A 17,697-nucleotide genomic window follows, 5' to 3' on the forward strand; every position below is an offset into this window, starting at 1 on the left:
GCCATGTTTGCACGTCCACGAGGCAGGAATCACAAAAACACGGACTGACCTCCCCCGGTGCTTTGGGCTGGATCGTAATGGCCATCTCTGGCGCGCTGATGAAGGACCACTTGATCTGAATGTCTTCTCTCTTCTCCTTCATGTGGAGCTCCAGCTATCAAAGAAAAAAAAAAAAAGATTACTGGAGGACTGCTCTCTTCACTGGAGCCTCAAAATGTGTCTGTGTGTTCATTTGTTTTCTTAGAGCGTTATTTATCGCCTCCTTGGCATACTGTGTGCTTTCAAAATGGAAAGGAGGGTCCCAAATCCCCTGACCTCCCTTTCCCTGTTGCGTAGCCCACCCCACCCTCCCCGGCGCCTTCCTCTGCCTCAGCCTGTCACTTGGAGAGGAACGTCAGGGTCGGGGCTAAAGGCCAGGTGCCATGAAAACCCCGCAGCCTCTTGATGACCAACCCTCTGCCTTGCAGCTCTCTTCTCAGAGCATCACCAAGGCATAATGGAGCCGGAGGGACAAAGAGAAGGGAGCCGGATGCCCTGTCCAGCCCCACATGCTGACACAGCCCCCGAGGGTTGTGTACAGAGCCGTCAGCATTCTTATCCTCTCTTGCCGGGGCCACTACACAACCTCCACTTGGACTCTGATCTCTTCCGATGCCCCTTCCGGCCCTACCCATCTGTTGTGGCAGAATAACGCCTGCCCCCGCAAAGATGTCCACACCCCAATCCTTGGAACCTCTGGATATATTACCTCATATGGCAAAAGGGACTCTACAGGCATGACTGGGGTAAGGACCTTGGGGTGTGGTGACAGCCCTGCATTAACCCAGTGATCCCTGGGGAAGCACAGGAGCCCTTAAAAATGGAAGAGGAAGACAGACGAGCATGCCAGGGAGATGTGACTGGAAGACAGAGAAGGATGCCAGGAACCCAGGAATGAGGTTGCCTCTCGAACCTGGGACCTTGCCCTTAGCTGACAGCCAGCAAGGAATTCGACCCGCAGTCCTGCAACCATAAGCAGCGGAATCCTGCTGATGACGGGTGAGCAAGGAAACAGATTCTCCCCCAAGAGCTTCCAGAAAGGAAGGCAGCCCACCAACACCAGGATTTTAGCCTGTGTTGGACATCCGACCTCCAGAATGGTGACATGATAAACGTGGGCTGTTTTCAGCTAAGATATGGTGACTTGTTTCAGCAGCTATAGCACACTAATACGCCATCCTTCCTCCTTCAGCTGGAGGCTCATTCTAAGGCCAAAATCTTGACCCTTCCCACCTCCACGCCTCTGCCCCACCACCCAGGGAAAGGGAAGGAGAGAATGGCTTTAGACTTGTTTGCTCAGTACTCAGTACTCTCCCTCACACTAGCAACTAGCATGAAGTAAGAGAAATGATGCTTCCCTTGCCCTATAATTCTGGGTGACTCTCGCAAAAGTGCACTTCAGGGCTTCCCTGGTGGCGCAGTGGTCGGGAGTCCGCCTGCCAGGGCTTCCCTGGTGGCGCAGTGGGCGGGAGTCCGCCTGCCAGGGCTTCCCTGGTGGCGCAGTGGGCGGGAGTCCGCCTGCCAGGGCTTCCCTGGTGGCGCAGTGGGCGGGAGTCCGCCTGCCAGGGCTTCCCTGGTGGCGCAGTGGTCGGGAGTCCGCCTGCCGACGCAGGGGACACGGGTTCGTGCCCCGGTCCGGGAAGATCCCACGTGCCGCGGAGCGGCTGGGCCCGTGAGCCGTGGCTGCTGAGCCTGCGCGTCCGGAGCCTGTGCTCCGCAACGGGAGAGGCCACAACAGTGAGAGGCCCGCATACCGCAAAAAAAAAACCAAAAAGTGCACTTTAATTTCATTGCCACAGTCCCCGAGTCGCTCCCACCTGGTCGGGGAGAGGGGTTAGCCGCTCGTCTCCATGCATCTTTTATCTGAAGAACGGCAGAGGATGGGATGCCTCCTGCCATGAGCATTAATAATTCACCAACCTCTAGCAGCTGCCCCTGCTCTGAGAGGTAATCCACAGGCTGCTTTGAAACTGTGGTAAGAGATCAAAGATACAATTGTGTTACCTGTATCTGAGCTGCCGAAAAGGGCACATAAACAGCGTCTCAGAAACTATGTTTCCTCGGTGAATGTTTGTGGTCCTTGCTGGACTCACCCCACCCTGAAACGTGTGTCACATCGGGTACGTGTGTCCCAGACTTTAAAATAATCTTCTAATCACATTGTCCAAAAAACTAAGTGGGGGAGCAGCAGGGCTTTAACATCTGACAAATCCATGAGGTCAACTCAACCTCTCCGACTCTCGGAAAGGGAATGTTACCAGGGTAGGGCTGGGGAGGCTGGGTTTCAGAGAAAAGCCATTTAGGGAGCCAGAAATTTTTGCTTGCTCTGGTTGTTTAAAACCATGTCTTTTAAGCAAAGCAAATGGAATATAATCTTCCCCTGCGGTTGAGAACCCTGAATGATTTGCGCTCGTCCCCCAAATTAGCAGTCAAGCACAAGGACAGAGGAGAGGGAACGGCTTGAATCAGCAGTGACCCCCGAAGCAGAAATTCACCATTTTTACACACCGGCTAAACAAGAGCTTCAGTGAACTCCTGCTTCTGTGTGTGTGACGTGCACAGCTACCTGATGGTTTAGGCATCCGTAAGTTTCACTAATAAGTCTATTATAATTATTACATATGTCTCTATTTATAATTGCTTTATGTATAATTATTAATGTTATATATACAATATTTAACTATATCAATCATAAAAGTTATAATTATGTAAGTCTAATATAATTATTATAATCATGTCTATTATCCAAAAAACAATGGTGGTACTCATCCTTTAACATATAAAAATAAGAAGGGGTCTTTGAAAGCTGACTTTTTCAAACACTAAAAGGAGGAATGCCAAGTCCAGCCCCAAGCTGTTTTCCAAGCTGCAGGAGACTTCTGAGGTCTAGTACTTGATCCTGAAATAGAACCACCTGCCTTCTCTCAGATGACATTTTCCTTAATCTAACAGTCGACACACCCTTGATATGCTTCAGCGCCTTGAAAAATACCATATCTCCCGTACTTGATGGTTGGGAAACTCTGAATTCGTTATATATACGTGTACATATGTGTGTGTGTATATATATGTGTCTGTGTATACATCTATGTGTGTATATATGTGTGTGTGTATATACATACACCTATCTCACACACACTTTATTTCCTACAGAGACAATATGGAAGGTGCCAGTTCGAAACTTATGAAATGAACAGTAATTAAGGAAAACGGGAGCATGCACGTCTGATTGCACTCCTCTCACCCTGCAGGTTTATGAGAACTGTTTTCCTAGGACTCGCTCAGTCTCCCCAACTTTACCTGTAGATGAAGCGGGGAGAGCCGCACGCTGTAGAGCGGGCGCCCCGTGTCCTCGGACGAGGGTAGCCCCACGCTGACCAGGAACTGGATGGTCTCGCCCACCACACGACAAAACACCACCTAGAGGAGGGGCCATAAAACAACGCAACTTTACACAAGAGAGAGGAGAGCTCGCACCTTACCCATCTTCATTTCACTGAACAAAATAATCTGGACTCTATAAATCAGCAAGGACAGGAATTCAGAGTTTCAAATATGGATGAATACCCAGATTCACACCCTTTCTACCATGCAGTCATTTGAAAACTAGAAACAATATTTCAGATCTCTTCTTCCTGGTGGATTCCTGGGAGCTAACTCTGGCTTTGCCCAAATCTAGTTAGGATCTTTCCACTCATAAAGATCTTTTTCTTTAAACATGGTTTCGTTCTATTTCTCCAAGCAGCCGATTTTAAATTGCCCAGACAGTTCCACATTCACATGGAGTGAACGCCATTAGCCACCGTCTCTCACTAAGAATGGGCCTTAAAAAGAAAACTTATGGATGTTACAAGGAAAAAATAAAAAACGTACCCAGAACGCAAGAAATTGTTTCTATTTTAATAAATTTTAACCTATTGTGGTTTTCAAAGATGCAGGGATAATTCAAAGAACGAATGAAATATTAAACAGTTACAAAATGATATAGCCTTAACAAAAACAGAATTATAAAATGAGCTCAGGGCTTCCCTGGTGGCGCAGTGGTTGAGCGTCCGCCTGCCGATGCAGGGGACGCAGGTTCGTGCCCCGGTCCGGGAGGATCCCGCGTGCCACGGAGCGGCTGGGCCCGTGAGCCATGGCCGCTAGGCCTGCCCGTCCGGAGCCTGTGCTCCGCAACGGGAGAGGCCACAACAGTGAGAGGCCCGCGTACCGCAAAAAAAAAAAAAAAAAAGTTGTAAAATGAGCTCATTTAAAGACCTACGAGACAAAATAATTACATCAGGAATAAACCTGACCATAGTCCTGACATAAATCGCAAAGCATTTTAGAGGGATGAGTGTGAATGCTGCTACCGCCCAGAGAAGTATGGCGTTTCTGTCACAGAGTCCCCCTACTGGAGCAGACCTTCCAGAACGAGGGGTTGGCCACCCTACTGGCAAAGATGCCAAGCAAGCCCAGTGTGGGATGACCAGAAGGCCAGGTACCAGGTGTGCAAAGGCAGAGGGAGGAAGGGCAGTGGGAGAGGATGGAGGGGGTCCAGTAGGCAGCCCGTGCATCTGGCCAAAGCCGGGTCGGCAGAGGCTGAGGGTACGGCAGGATGGATCCCACATTCCCCAGGGAACTGCTGACCCCATATTGGACGGTGTCACTTGGGAAGGAAGGAAAAATTCTTTGAATTCTCTGGTGGATTTAGAACCTAAAATACCAAGTAGGAAGACTGTCAAAACATTTACTTTGTCAGGATAACTGCTATTTCACAAAGTTCAGACTAAAAACATGTCCCCCTGCTGATCCCTGGCTAATCCTCTCCGCTCAGGGCCCACCTGCCCCTCCAACAAGAACCTGACCTGGACCATACCAGGCCCCCCAGCAAGGGGCCCATTTCCAGTGTCCACTATAAATGCTCTTGACAGAGCAGGGTTAGAAAAAGAAAATCTTGCCTTTTCCAAATACTGGCAGAAAACCGCACAACCCTTATTTTCATCCGTTCTTGTCAAGTCCCTCTCAGAGGACTGATTTATGTGGATTAGTTCTACATCTTCATCATGTTATTGCATCTCCAGAGCTCATCAAAGGGTGGCACAAAAAAATGTTTGTATAAGAAATGTCATCTATTCATTTTAAAAATAAACGCTCTATAAACAATCCTTTTAGAAGGAACTTGTTTTTGGTTTTGGCCAAGCCACAAGGCATGCGGGATCTTAGTTCCCTGACCAGAGATAGAAGCTGGGCCCCCTGCATTGGGAGCGTGGTGTCTTAACCACTGGACCACCAGGGAAGTCCCAGAAGGAATGTATTTTGATGCCGGATGAGTTATACACACAAGTGACACGACTCTCTGTTCTTTGTCTCACTGCTTAAAATTAAAAACCAGACAGTGACTGGTTGACTTCTTCTTTGGAAACTTCTACACTAAGCGAATTAGAATGTTACCGAGAACACTGACAGCTTCATTAGCGCCCTGACTCAAGAAAGAGTTTGGTTTCCGTTTGTACCCAGTTCTACCAAAAGCTACCCCACTGCTCCATTCCTGATACACAGATAGCCCAAGCACCCGGTTAAAAGCAAATAAACAAATACTCCAACAAAGATTTTAAAAGACTTTAAAACTTCTAGAATGCAAGCCTCCAAAGGTCACAATTACCATTCAAGTCACATGAGGAAAGTAAGTGGAGTCACTAAAAATGGGACATCTAAAGGTCTGAACGCCCTTTCATAGAGACCGCCCTGGAGGGTCTTCCCTGGCCCTATGGCTTTCTGACCCTCTAAATAACACCTGTCATAGAGACCGACCATTTCTTGGCCTCTCTTTAGTATAGTCAGCTGGAAAAACTAATTAAATCAACAATCTGATCAGTTTTGATATGACCAAACAAAATGCCACCAGTGTTCCTACGGGTCCAGCTGGAGGGATATGACCATTAGGCCAAATCCGTGTCCAGGGCCAGGCTCTGCCCCTGCCTCTCTGAGAGTAGTAATATCCCATTTGCCAAATGGATGAGAACAAAACAGAAAGCAGGCTTTAAAAATAAGTAATCTTCTTTTAGTGCATTAAGGTGTCATCCACAACGGGGATTAAATTCTCTCACCCAGGCAAACAGCGGCGAGGCCATCCGCACCCCCAAGGGGTCCCCTCTTGGAACAGCAGAAGGCAGAGTCACCTGATGCCAGGTCAAGCAGACCCTTCCAGCTAGTGCCAGAGCATCCAGGGTTGACTTCTACCTACATATGGACGAGCGGGTAGAGACCCTGGTCTTGACCCTAGAGTCTCCCTGCCCCAAACACAGTCGTGTTCATGAGGCTCCCTTCTGAAGTTTACAGGTCAGCTCCTTGGAGCATCCCAATGATACAGGGCTGTTTAAATATGGTTGTCAAACCTTTCATGTGTGGGCCTCCCCCCGAAGCAGTCTGATATCGGTACTGGATTTTTAAAGTTAAACTGAAGCAATATCTAGCTTCTGTGGTGGAGGCCCTGAAGCAGGACTCCACAAAGCCAAGATCTGGACGCACAGAAGCGAGCTCCCTTGAAAGCAGCCAGCCACAAATCCACCTGCTTTATTCTTGAGGTTTTTTTCCCAAAGCAAGCAAAGAAATCCTCGATTACACAAACCATTTCAAAAATCACACAACAGGGGCTTCCCTGGTGGCGCAGTGGTTGAGAGTCCGCCTGCCGATGCAGGGGACGCGGGTTCGTGCCCCGGTCTGGGAAGATCCCACGTGCCGCGGAGCGGCTGGGCCCGTGAGCCATGGCCGCTGAGCCTGCGCGTCCGGAGCCTGTGCTCCGCAACGCCAGAGGCCACAGCAGTGAGAGGCCAAGGCTGAACCGTGTATTCAGATAAATCTCCTTCCTCCCTCCTCTCTACATACGAGAGGCTTTCATGGGGGGTGGGCTCCACATGGGGAGGGTTTCAAAGGTGCAAGTCTTTAGCCCAAGGAGCAGCTGCACTGACAGGTGAAGGGTCAGGGTCCCTGGTACACCCCCAAGGGTCAAGAGGGGAGGCAGCTGCGGGAAGCATCTTTAGGATGTGAAAGTGGACACATTTCGTTATAATGGCAGGGAGGCCATCAGTCAAGGTTTTTTTATTTCTCTCTAGCCTCCTGACCTTAAACTCAGTCACATACCTATGCAAATCGGACTTATCTTCAAACTATATTCCTTTGTTTAGACAGGGGCCTAAAGAATTCCAGGCCTAGGTAGTCCCAGGTTTTGCTATTGCTTGCCAACAAGAAAGTCCTCCGATATCTGTCAATCTCACCACACTTTTCCACTTTCCTTTTCAATTAAGCCTCTTGTATGATTGCCTCAGCTCCTCCTCTGAGAACACTCTAGAGAACTGGAAATAGTTTAATTACTTTTGTCTCAAAAAGAATCAGGAATACAGCTGAGAAAAAGGACCTAAAAGGTTTATGTCACCCAATATATTTCACTTCAATCACGCTATATGACATCGTGTGGGAAAGAACTCCAAAATAAAAATGGAAGTAAAGACCCTTCGCTAACCCTTCAGAGTTCCCAGTCAGATTTCTTCCCCAACTCTGCAACCCAGTCTTGGCCCTGTTAAGTATTCTTTACGATGGCACGAGCCTGATAGAAAATATTCCTTCTACTCTGGAACAGACTCAATTTAAAAAGTAAACTGCGTCAGAGCTGACTGTTCTCAGAACATCTATAAAGTTAACCCTACTTGCCCGCTTGTTCACAATACCTGGCTGAAGGTGTATTTCTAGAAGGACTCTCCCGGTGGCCCCAGGTGAAAAATGCTGGAAACAAGATAGCAGCCAACCCCAAGGAATGCTGGGTAGATGCTCTATTTCATCCCCTCGAGGGGTGTGCCTTGGACCACACGGGCTCTGATACCCCACCCCCAACTACACCCTCCATCCCTTCTCTTGTTGGGATACTTTAAAAAGAACAACGAGGCTTTTCAGTAATAGTACACGACCAGAAGGTATTGTTACTACATCACGTGGTTTAATGTGAGCATTCCCTGGCTTAAGAATCCAAGAATGTGCTCTTCTCCTCCATGGACTCTATGCATTAAAAGACATATACAGGACACTTCCTTTAAAATGAAGGCACTTAGTCACACCTCCACCTAATGCCGCTGCTGCTTGATGTGTTCCAACTCACAAACAAAAGCCCAGCTTACCCGAGGGTCCTTTTACCTGGTCTTCACCAGGGGAAGTACCTGAGGGCTGACTCAGCCCAGAATTCCACATGCCTTTATCCAAACAAACAGGTGGCCCTCCCAGAGACACTGCTCCCATTCACATCTCAAAGGGCGGGGCCTCCAATGAGAAATTTTGCACCTGCCCTTGGAAAGACCTGGCTTCAAAACAATTTCACAACCGGTCAGTATTTTTGCATAAATACCAGGCTAATGGGGTACCTGGAATTTCAAGACATGCAAAGTCAAAAAAGAGTCAATCAAATTTCCTATTTGCAACTACAACTTTGCGTGCTCTACCCTTGCAAAGTAAGGGGTCCACCAAGGTCTGGAAAGAGCACAGGGGTGCCCAGAAGCTCCCAGGGTATATTTTAGTATATGAATGTATAACAGCCTTAGGTAGAAAAAACCCATGTGCTCACAATATACAATTCATCCCAGTGACGGCTGTGGGGTTCCCCGACATACACCGTGGAATGAGATTCCGGGGGAAATTCTATGCAATTGCCCAAGGTCTGTTTGTTGCTATGGTTTTACGGAAGCAAGGGTTGGTTAGTGCCTTTCAGTTCCTTTTTTCCCATTTTCACTGTCTCTTTCCTGGTGGGGGTGGGTGGGAGCTTAAGTGAAATGATAATAAAAATGTAAAGAATAATAGTAACAGTGCTGTTTATGGTGGATTGCGGTTGGAGCTGGTTTCTGGAGGCCGACTCAGGTTCAGTTCCAGCCTCTGTTATTCAGCAGCTCTTAGTTCCCTTGCCCGAGTGCCCCAGCCTCTCTTGGCCTCAGTTTCCTCCTCCGTACAATGGGCACAATGCTTCCTTGGGCAGAGAAGAGCTGTGGGCACTAATGAGGACAGACACGGCCCTTATTGCCTGACGGCATCAGAGCTACCACGTGGCAGGGGCCCTGCAGGTGCTGCACAGGCCGGGGCCAGGGAGGGATTCATCCTTTACAGACACAAAGCCTGTGGCTCAGTGAGGGCCTCACACCGAGAAGGCCAGCGTCACTGCAGTCCCCCAGCAGCAGGCGACCCCTGCTTTGCCTGGCAAGCCGTCCACTATACATCCCGTTCACAGGGACACTCGCCACGCTTGCTAAGTACATGTGTGGCCTTTGCAGCGAGTGCCTGTCTCCGTACAACACTCCTAACCCTGACTCGCGTTTGGAGGAGCTCCCACGCTGCCCTTGTAGACCTCACGCCTTCACAAAGCTTCCGAACCCACGCATTTGCCCTGGAGGGATTACGGCTGCACCCCAAGAAGGAAGAGCTGCTCTCAGGCCACTTGAAAAATTAAGTTTGCTCCTTCTGGGTCAAACATTCTGGAGCAAACCTCTCCTAGGACACGAGGAAAGAGAACATAGCTTACACTCTTGTGTAAGAGCGCAATTACAGTCTGGGAGAGAGAAATGTACTGGGGGCGTGCTGAGACTGGAAGGGAGGACACAGAGAGCCCCGGAGAGAAGTTGAAGGGTAATGCTCTCCTCCGCAAGAAGTGCCCCACCGAGAATGCCTCTTGGTACCGAGCCCTCACTGGGTCTGCCACCCGGCTCAGCTGAGCGTGTGTCTGCAGACCATGAGCCCTGGAGACCCAGGGGTGCCTCCAGTCGCCACCTGAAAAGATGCCCGTCCACACGAGCACAGGCGTCCTGCCCTGCACGGGGAGAACTCCTTTAGAAAAACGCCCCTGCCCCAGCACAGCCTGCCTCTTGGGATAAATATCTCGTCTTTGTCCTCAGTTCCTGGCACACAGCTCCCAAAGCCCGAGGAATCTCGAATGTCTTTTGTATACTAAGGAGATGACTGGTGGTTGCAGGGCGGGGTGGGGGGGAGCTAGATAACATCAGGATGGAGACTGGGGGCCAGAAAGACCAATGCGTGGTTAGAGGGTAGCAGCTTTGCCACCTGGACTTCAGGGGAGGGGATGGCAACTAGAGAGGGAACACACCCATGCCTGTGATTTAATCAGCCATGCCTCCGTAATGGAACCTCCAGAAAACCCCTAAACAATGGGGTACGGAGAGCTTCTGGTCCTGGGAGGGCGGTACACGTGGAGAGTGTGGAAGCTCCCCACCCCTTCTCCCTTCCCTGTCCCAGGCACCTGCCATTTGGCCGTTCCTGAGCCGTGTCCTTTATTAGACACTGATAATAGTAAGTAAAGTGCTTTCCCGAGTTCTGCGAGCTGTTCCAGCAAACGATCAAGCATTTGGAAGGGGTTGTGGGAACCTGCCGCTTTATAGCCAGTTGGTGGGTACAGGTGGCCCAGACTTGGGGTTGGCGTCTAAAGGGAGGGGCAGTCTTGGGCTGAGCCCTTTACCTGTAGGGTCTGTGCTGTGTGGGTAGTTAGTGCCAGAATCGAGTTGAATTGCAGGACACCCTGTTGGCGTCCTGAGAACTGGAGGACTGCTTGTTGCGTGCAAGAAAAATCGCACACATTTGGTGTCAGAAGAGTCATGAGTAAACTGCTCAGAAGCCCCCAATTCAGCCACAGCTGCAGGGTGTGGACTGTGCGTCTCCCACGGGTCCTGCAGGGTGACTCAGATGTTCTAAGCTATGCAAGACCCCACTCTCTGTGCAGGACGGGGGGCGGGGGGCTTGCCGATGAGCCAGGTACTTGCAAAGGGAGCTGCTCTGGCACACGGGGGTCTTCGGGGGCTGCAGGAAAATGTCCGAGCACATGGCAACTGGACGGCAGGGGAGACCCGGTTCTGCTCTGCGAGGGTCGTGCCGGGAGACTCAAGACCAAACCCAAGCTGGGAAGATGCTCACAGAGGGAGACCAGAACCCCATCCTCATCTACTTGATCGAAGACGTGACTAGACACCAGACCCCAGAGTCATCCCTTTCGTTACCTCAAACGTCATCCACATGTCCCTTGTCAGGACTGAGTCAGAAGGATGAGAAACACAGATCCTGACACTCCGGAGGGAGCGTGGAAAGGGGAGGGGGATGTCATTGAATCTCCTGTCTGCATTCCTTGGACACCTTCTGAGTCCTCAGACTCTGCTACGGTTCTTCCCTTCTCAAGAATTACACAGAGCAGAGAGAGCACGTGACGTTGCTGGCCCAGGATTCAACCTAAGTTTGGAACCCACGGCAGGTGTTTAGATCCTAAGAGGAGGAAGACACCGTCATCAGTGTCCTGCCCGACAGGCAGTCCTAGAGCACGAGCTCCTGGGACAACGCCTGTCCTTCGCTTAACGCAGGGGTCCCCAACCCCGGGGCCGGTCTGTGGCCTAACAGGAACCCACAGCAGGAGATGAGCGGTGGGCGAGCGAGTGAAGCTTCATCTGCCGTTCCCCATCGCTCACATTACTGCCTGAACCATCTCCCCTCCACTGCTTCCCACGCCCCATCCGTGGAAAAGTTGTCTTCCACAAAATCGGTCCCTGGTCAAAAAAACACAGGAGTCAAGAACTACGAAGAAACTTGTAAAAGAACACAAGATCGTGTGCACTTTCCCAGTAGTTTACTGGGTAAAAAGCTTCCTAGAAGATAGCGTGGACAGCCGTCCATGGTCCTATCCGGGGGGAGCAGAGGAAGGAAGGCTGAGAGCAGAGAGGAAGGGGGCAGACTTAAAACAAAGCTTACGCACTTCTATATATTGTTTTTAACTTTTTGACGGGTATGCACAACTTCTGTAATGGTATTAAAACAAACGCAGTTTAACTGTCCACTTTCCAAAGGGTGCTTTTCCGGCACTATATATCAAGACCTTTAAAAATAGTCTATTGCCATTTCCAATCTCTGCTCCCTCCCGGCACCTCCAGGCCAGCCCCTGAGATCTGTCCCTCTCTTAACGCTGACAGTGTCAGGAATCAGCAAACAGAAACTGTCCACCACAAAGGGACCTGGGGTCTATTTGTAACAATAGGGCACTCACTGCACAGGGGCACTTCCCCAGCAGGGGCCTTGGGTAGGTGAGGCCAGCAGCGATCTTTCCCTCGGTCCCCCAGCCTTTGAAACAGGCACTGGAGCATCTGCTCGCAAGGCCCCTTCCAGCTGTTATGGGCTGTGCCGGTGGCAGCATCCTGCCTCGTGGCCACCAGTTTCCTCCCAATATCTTCCAGAGACTTCTCCACGCTTGTTGCAGGGGTTATGGAGCTCTGTGACCCCCGTATCGGCCAAGGGTGGGGAAAGAGAGCTTCCCTGCGCTGCCTCGGCAGAGGAAGCTGGGCCAGCCCCTGCGCGACCAATTCTGGAGTCCACGGCGGAGCTGAAGCGTAGGAATGCCACTCCCGCCCTGGAGATACGCCCGTTCTCGTGCCTGAGGACTCAGGAGACAGTCCACGGCAGCTCTGCTGTACTTGAGAAAAAGAGAAAACTACCTAATTATCCATCAGCGGAAGGTGGAAAAAGCAGCCCTGGTCCACCCAGAATCCTGAACTGTAGTTCCAGCTAATGAACTAGAGCGACACAGATCAACCTGGATGAACCTCCAAACTGTCACGTTCTCTAAGGAGAAAGCTTCTTGTGAAATTGAGCACACAGAACAATAAACGCTTGAAATGCCCCAACAATGCTCTAGCTGAGCCAGGGAGGAAATACACAAGAGGTGGGGTTCCAGGGGGCTGGGTGGGAGCTCCTTCTGGGCCCGGGGGGCCACCCAGGTGTCCCCTCCTTGCTGTCTGCTAAATGATATGCATTTAATTTGATAATAAAATATACAGAGATACAAGGGTAAGCCTTGTACCTAAGAGTTTCGCAGCACTTCTACAGATACTTTTTATTAAAAAAAAAAAAAAAAAGAAAAAAGAACTTACAATTATTTATGGTATTTGACCGGTCTAATAAAGTAACTTCAGCATGTGAGCTCTTAGCAGCTATAAAATAAACTCTACATAATATCTAAATGACTCAAATCTATATATCGTCTTACGGAAATTATTCACATATTATTTATATAACTATATATATATATAGAGAGAGAGAGATATAATTCACCTATTTAAACTATACAATTAAATGGTTTTTAAATATATTTCACAGCATTGTACAAATATCACCAGTTTAGAACATTTTCGTCACCCCCCAAAACCCTGTCCCCGTTCACCTGAGCAGTCAATGTTCACGCCCCCGCAAGCATTACCCAGCCCCAGCCCCTGGACACCACTAATCTACTTTCTGTCTCTATTGGTTTATCTATTCTGAATATTTCATATAAGGGGAATCTTATGTGTCCTTTCATGTCTGGCTTCTCTCACTTAGTGGACTGTCTCCGAGGCTCATCCACGTGGGAACACGTGTCAAAACTGCATTCCATTAGGAGGCCAAATAATACTCCATCTTGTGGATATGCCATATTTTATTTATCTAGTCATCAAGTTGATGGATCAGACTTATTTTTTTGATGTAAGGTGTCTGGCGTTTTCAATAATTCTAAGACAGAATAAATTCCCCCACCCCAGCTTTTCTTCTTTTTTCAGTTGAAGTCTAGCCGATTTACAATGCTGTGCCAATCCCTGCTGTACAGCAGCGTGACCCAGTTATCCAACCCCACTTTATTTTTATTTATTTATTTTTTTGGTACACGGGCCTCTCACTGCTGTGGCCTCTCCCGTTGCGGAGCACAGGCTCCGGACGTGCAGGCTCAGCGGCCATGGCTCACGGGCCCAGCCGCTCCGCGGCATGTGGGATCTTCCCAGACCGGGGCACGAACCCGCGTCCCCTGCATCGGCAGGCGGACCCTCAACCACTGCGCCACCAGGGAAGCCCTCCAACCCCACTTTAAATTCGCTTCCTCGGTGAGGAAAGGCCCAAGGCAGGTGACGGTGCCCGGCTCACCTTCTCCTGGGCTGACTGGGTCACGCTGGACACTTGTCCCATGGCCAGCTCCAGGGGCTGCTGCAGCGGGTCCTCCTGGAAGCAGAGGAGTGGCGGGCCCTGGAACGGAAAAGCACAGTGAGGAGATGGGTGCAGTGCCAGGCAGGGTGACTACTTTCTAAAGGCAGTGACGTACTTGCCGCAAAGCTCGGCAGACCTCAGAACGTATGGTCTGACTTCCTTTGGTTCAACCCATGCCTCTAAATAGCAGCGACGGGCCAATAACAGTAAGGAGCGCAGGGACGAACCCAAAGATGTTGCAGTAAAGGCGGCAAAGGGTATTTTGAGAGTTCGTGTTGACGGTGTAAGGGGAGAAGCCCAGGCTCCTGGGGTGGACGCTGGGTCTGGAGTACACGCACAGCACCTGGCCAGGTACAGCAGGTTCAAGGGCTGTGCTACCCTTCTTCTGGGAAGGCACTCTCTCCGGTTTCAGAGAATCACCTCTCCCTGTTCCACGTGGGCGCTGGCACTCTACTGAGGGTGGCCCCCTTCTCCTCTCCCACTGCCCAAACGGCGCGGGAGGGGGAACCCGGGGGCGGGGGCGCAGTGGGAGGCTGTGGCTGCCTCTCCCTGGAATTTGGGATTCCTTGGCTGGAAATGAACTTGGGCTGGTGGCCATGCCCAAGGATCGGGTTCCTCCAGAGCTGCCAGGCTCCTGCCCTCCAGGGTCTCCTGGTTCAACCCCGCCCTCGGCTCTGTGCATCCCCGTAAGCTTCCAGAAAAGTCCTCTGTGGCTTGTCGCCCTATGTCCATTTTGGTTCTTGCAATTAAAATCTCCAAGTGCAAGATGTGCAAGTGATGGATATGACCACAAGGCAACAAGACTGACGTTTTATAAAAGAACAAATCAGGCTTGGATTGCCAACCAAGTCTTGGCCTTTTAAAAATAAATTCTCTTGAGAAGCTGAACACTTATGCCTACAATACGACCCCCGGAACGAAACTCTTCTTAAATTCTTTTCCTGACATGTTCCAGAAAGTACATCATCGTCAAGCGAGCTCCGATCGACTGGTTAAAAAAAGAGATTCAGACCCACAACTTCCCTCCATACCTCATCGATTTCTGAGACTCTCAGCTGTGATGTGTTGGTTCCAACTACAAGGCCAGATCAAGGGTAGGGAATTAAAATGGTACAAAAAGGCACCAAAGCTCTGCTGGCAAGTGCAGTGCAGAGGAATAAGAATGAAGTCATCACGGGGCTGTGTCTTAAGAATTCCCAGTGACCCAGAGTAAACCTACAAGGCACAGAACATTGTCACTGACATGCTTCTAACCTCACCCTGTCTTAGCAACATTGATCTCACCCCCTAAAAATCATCAGGGAAGAATTAAATCTACTTCTCAAGCGTGATAAAGTCGTGCTTTGGGGGCTGCTCTGCTGACATTCTCCACGGCTAGAGCTTGTTTTGGTGTGACCTGCTGACCAGGGGCTTGGGGATGACATCGCCCTGTGTGCCAAGCTACGTGGCTGAAAGTGCAGCACCCAGCACAGAGCCTAGCACCAGGCAGGGAGCTGACCCCTTGCGGGAGTCGTTACAGCCGCCGGGACTGCGTGTGAAACAACGCACCTTCTGCAGCAGCCTGAAGACACCATGTTGCCTTAAGCAGCCCCGATGCCACCTCCTGCCCCTGCCCGTCAGGAGGTGCCACCTATGCCCTCTTATGTATGACAGCTTCTGAATGAAAACCCTGGAAATATTTTGCTAGGGAAGTTAATGTCAAGGGGCAGTCTCACGAAGGAAATACATTATGAAATTAAAACAAGGACCCAGAGGTTCCCCATCCCTTTCTGCTTGATCCTTGCATTTCAGGAAGCCCGGCGTGCATGCAGCATAAGCACAAACTCCCACATCTCTGCACCCTGTCCTTGGGAAGGCAGCCCCGTTCCGGACTCAACCCCCCTCAGACTAGAGCAAGATTTTACCTCCACAGGAAAAGCAACAGGCAGGGATGGCCAGGAAAACACTGCGAAAGCAAAACAAGAGACTAGCTCTCCTTGACGTTAAGACGTACTCTAGAACCTCTGTGATTCACAGCGTGAACACGCAGACGACTAGCAGGGCTGGGACAGGATGTCCAGAATAGACCCCAACACGTGTGGACACGGTATGTGACAAAGGTGGCATCCCAAATCACTGGCGAAAGATGGATTTTTGAAAAATCTGGATATGGGAGGAATCCCAGATAGAAGGCAAACCTCACTCCACTACAAGTAAAGAACACGACCACGCGAAGGGGTGGGGAACAGATCTAACCTGAGAAACTGAAGAAAACAGTATCCTGGCTGCACATAAATGCTAGAATCTAGTCAGTAAATGTGTTTCTCATGGGGGTACAGGTCAGCAATTCAGAAAGTAAGCTATGTGTAAACTAGAATTGGGCAAATAAATATGCTACAGAGAGTAAGTCCCAGATACATCACTTCTGGAGGAAGAAGTTCGAGATAAGGAAAGGGGAAGGTGAAAATGAACTCTGTGCCATTGACCTGGAATCCAGGATATAGGTATAGTCGTGGTTTCGAAGATGCAGACAGAGAGATGTGTGCACGTGAATGTGTTAGCATCCACATATACATTTCCTAGGTCTGTCCACTAAGAGGGTCTAGAAGCAATGAGACCCCAGCAGTAATGAGCACACCTGATGCCCAGATCTTGTTTTCTAAACACTTCTCCAGGAAAAGGAATCAGAGCAGCTTAGAAAAGTGGCTGAATCCAGGGCCAGAGAAGAGGAAAATACAAGACGAGCTCAGAGCAAACACCTTGTGGAACCGTCAAGAAAGGAAATGCTAAGAAAAGAAGAAAACTATGTGTGTGTATATATATATATCTCGATGGAAGAACACAAAAGAGCTTCTAATGGCCAAAACAAGAACAGTTCAAGCAACAAAATAAATAGTGATGGTACTGAATTATAACCCATGGAATAAAATAAATACCCATGAGTCCATACTGATGTAAATAATCAATTACATATACAGATGGAGAAGTGACAGCTCTTTCCTGCAGCGGAATTCCAATGAATAAATGTAGAAGGAGAGAGGGAAACAGAAAATCATCATTAGGCAAACTCCACGGAAGTCAATGGCTGCAGACCAGATACACAGATGGATGCCAAAATCAGTGAGTGAAAGTATGAGGGGTGACAGGATTTGTACAACCTCAAAGTATCTCCCCAAGTTATGTGGTAATTATAGCAGGAAAGGATAAGAGGAGACCTAAGATGTAAGAAGAGAAACAGGCGGAAATCACCTTAACCAAGGAATGAAGGCCACTGCTTCTCCCCAGCGGTACGCCACACTGACATCACGCACCCCGTGACGCAGCACACTGAAAGGGGCGCATCACTTCCGTGGTTTGTATAACTGCAGTCCAATTGTGTGAAAACACCAAACTGAGGGATATTTGGCAAAATAACAATCAATAGTCCTCAGAATTGTCAAGGTCACAAAGAAACAAGGGAAGACTGGGAAACTGTTACAGCCTGCAGGAGACAAACGCAAAGCAGCAACTCAATCATGCAGGACCTGAACTGGGACCCTGGAACGATAAAAGAACACTGGCGGAAAGCCGGTGAAATTCAGGCTGTTGCAAAGTCACGGCCTCTGCTGTTGCAGGCTTGCCCCGCATTCCAATTTTAACTACTGTACCCCTCCCTCCCCCACCCCCGCC

The 17,697-nt window shown here is 49.7% G+C and overlaps 1 protein-coding gene across 4 annotated transcripts in view; it reads right to left on the bottom strand.

Annotated features, from left to right (window-relative positions):
* Positions 1-17,697, bottom strand: part of C2CD2 (C2 calcium dependent domain containing 2) — a 62,433-nt gene that overhangs the window by 30,370 nt on the left and 14,366 nt on the right. For all 4 annotated transcript variants that reach the window (XM_024758260.1, XM_024758257.1, XM_024758259.1 and 1 more), the window contains exons 2-4: positions 13,990-14,088; positions 3,340-3,459; positions 50-154 (exon numbers count right to left, since the gene is read on the bottom strand). In XM_024758260.1, the coding sequence (XP_024614028.1) occupies positions 50-154; positions 3,340-3,459; positions 13,990-14,088 (324 nt within the window). The remainder of the gene's footprint in view (positions 1-49; positions 155-3,339; positions 3,460-13,989; positions 14,089-17,697) is intronic.

The sequence above is a fragment of the Neophocaena asiaeorientalis genome, unplaced genomic scaffold (genome assembly GCF_003031525.2).
Source record: "Neophocaena asiaeorientalis asiaeorientalis breed wild unplaced genomic scaffold, Neophocaena_asiaeorientalis_V1.1 scaffold45, whole genome shotgun sequence".
In the NCBI taxonomy this organism is placed as follows: Eukaryota; Metazoa; Chordata; class Mammalia; order Artiodactyla; family Phocoenidae; genus Neophocaena; species Neophocaena asiaeorientalis.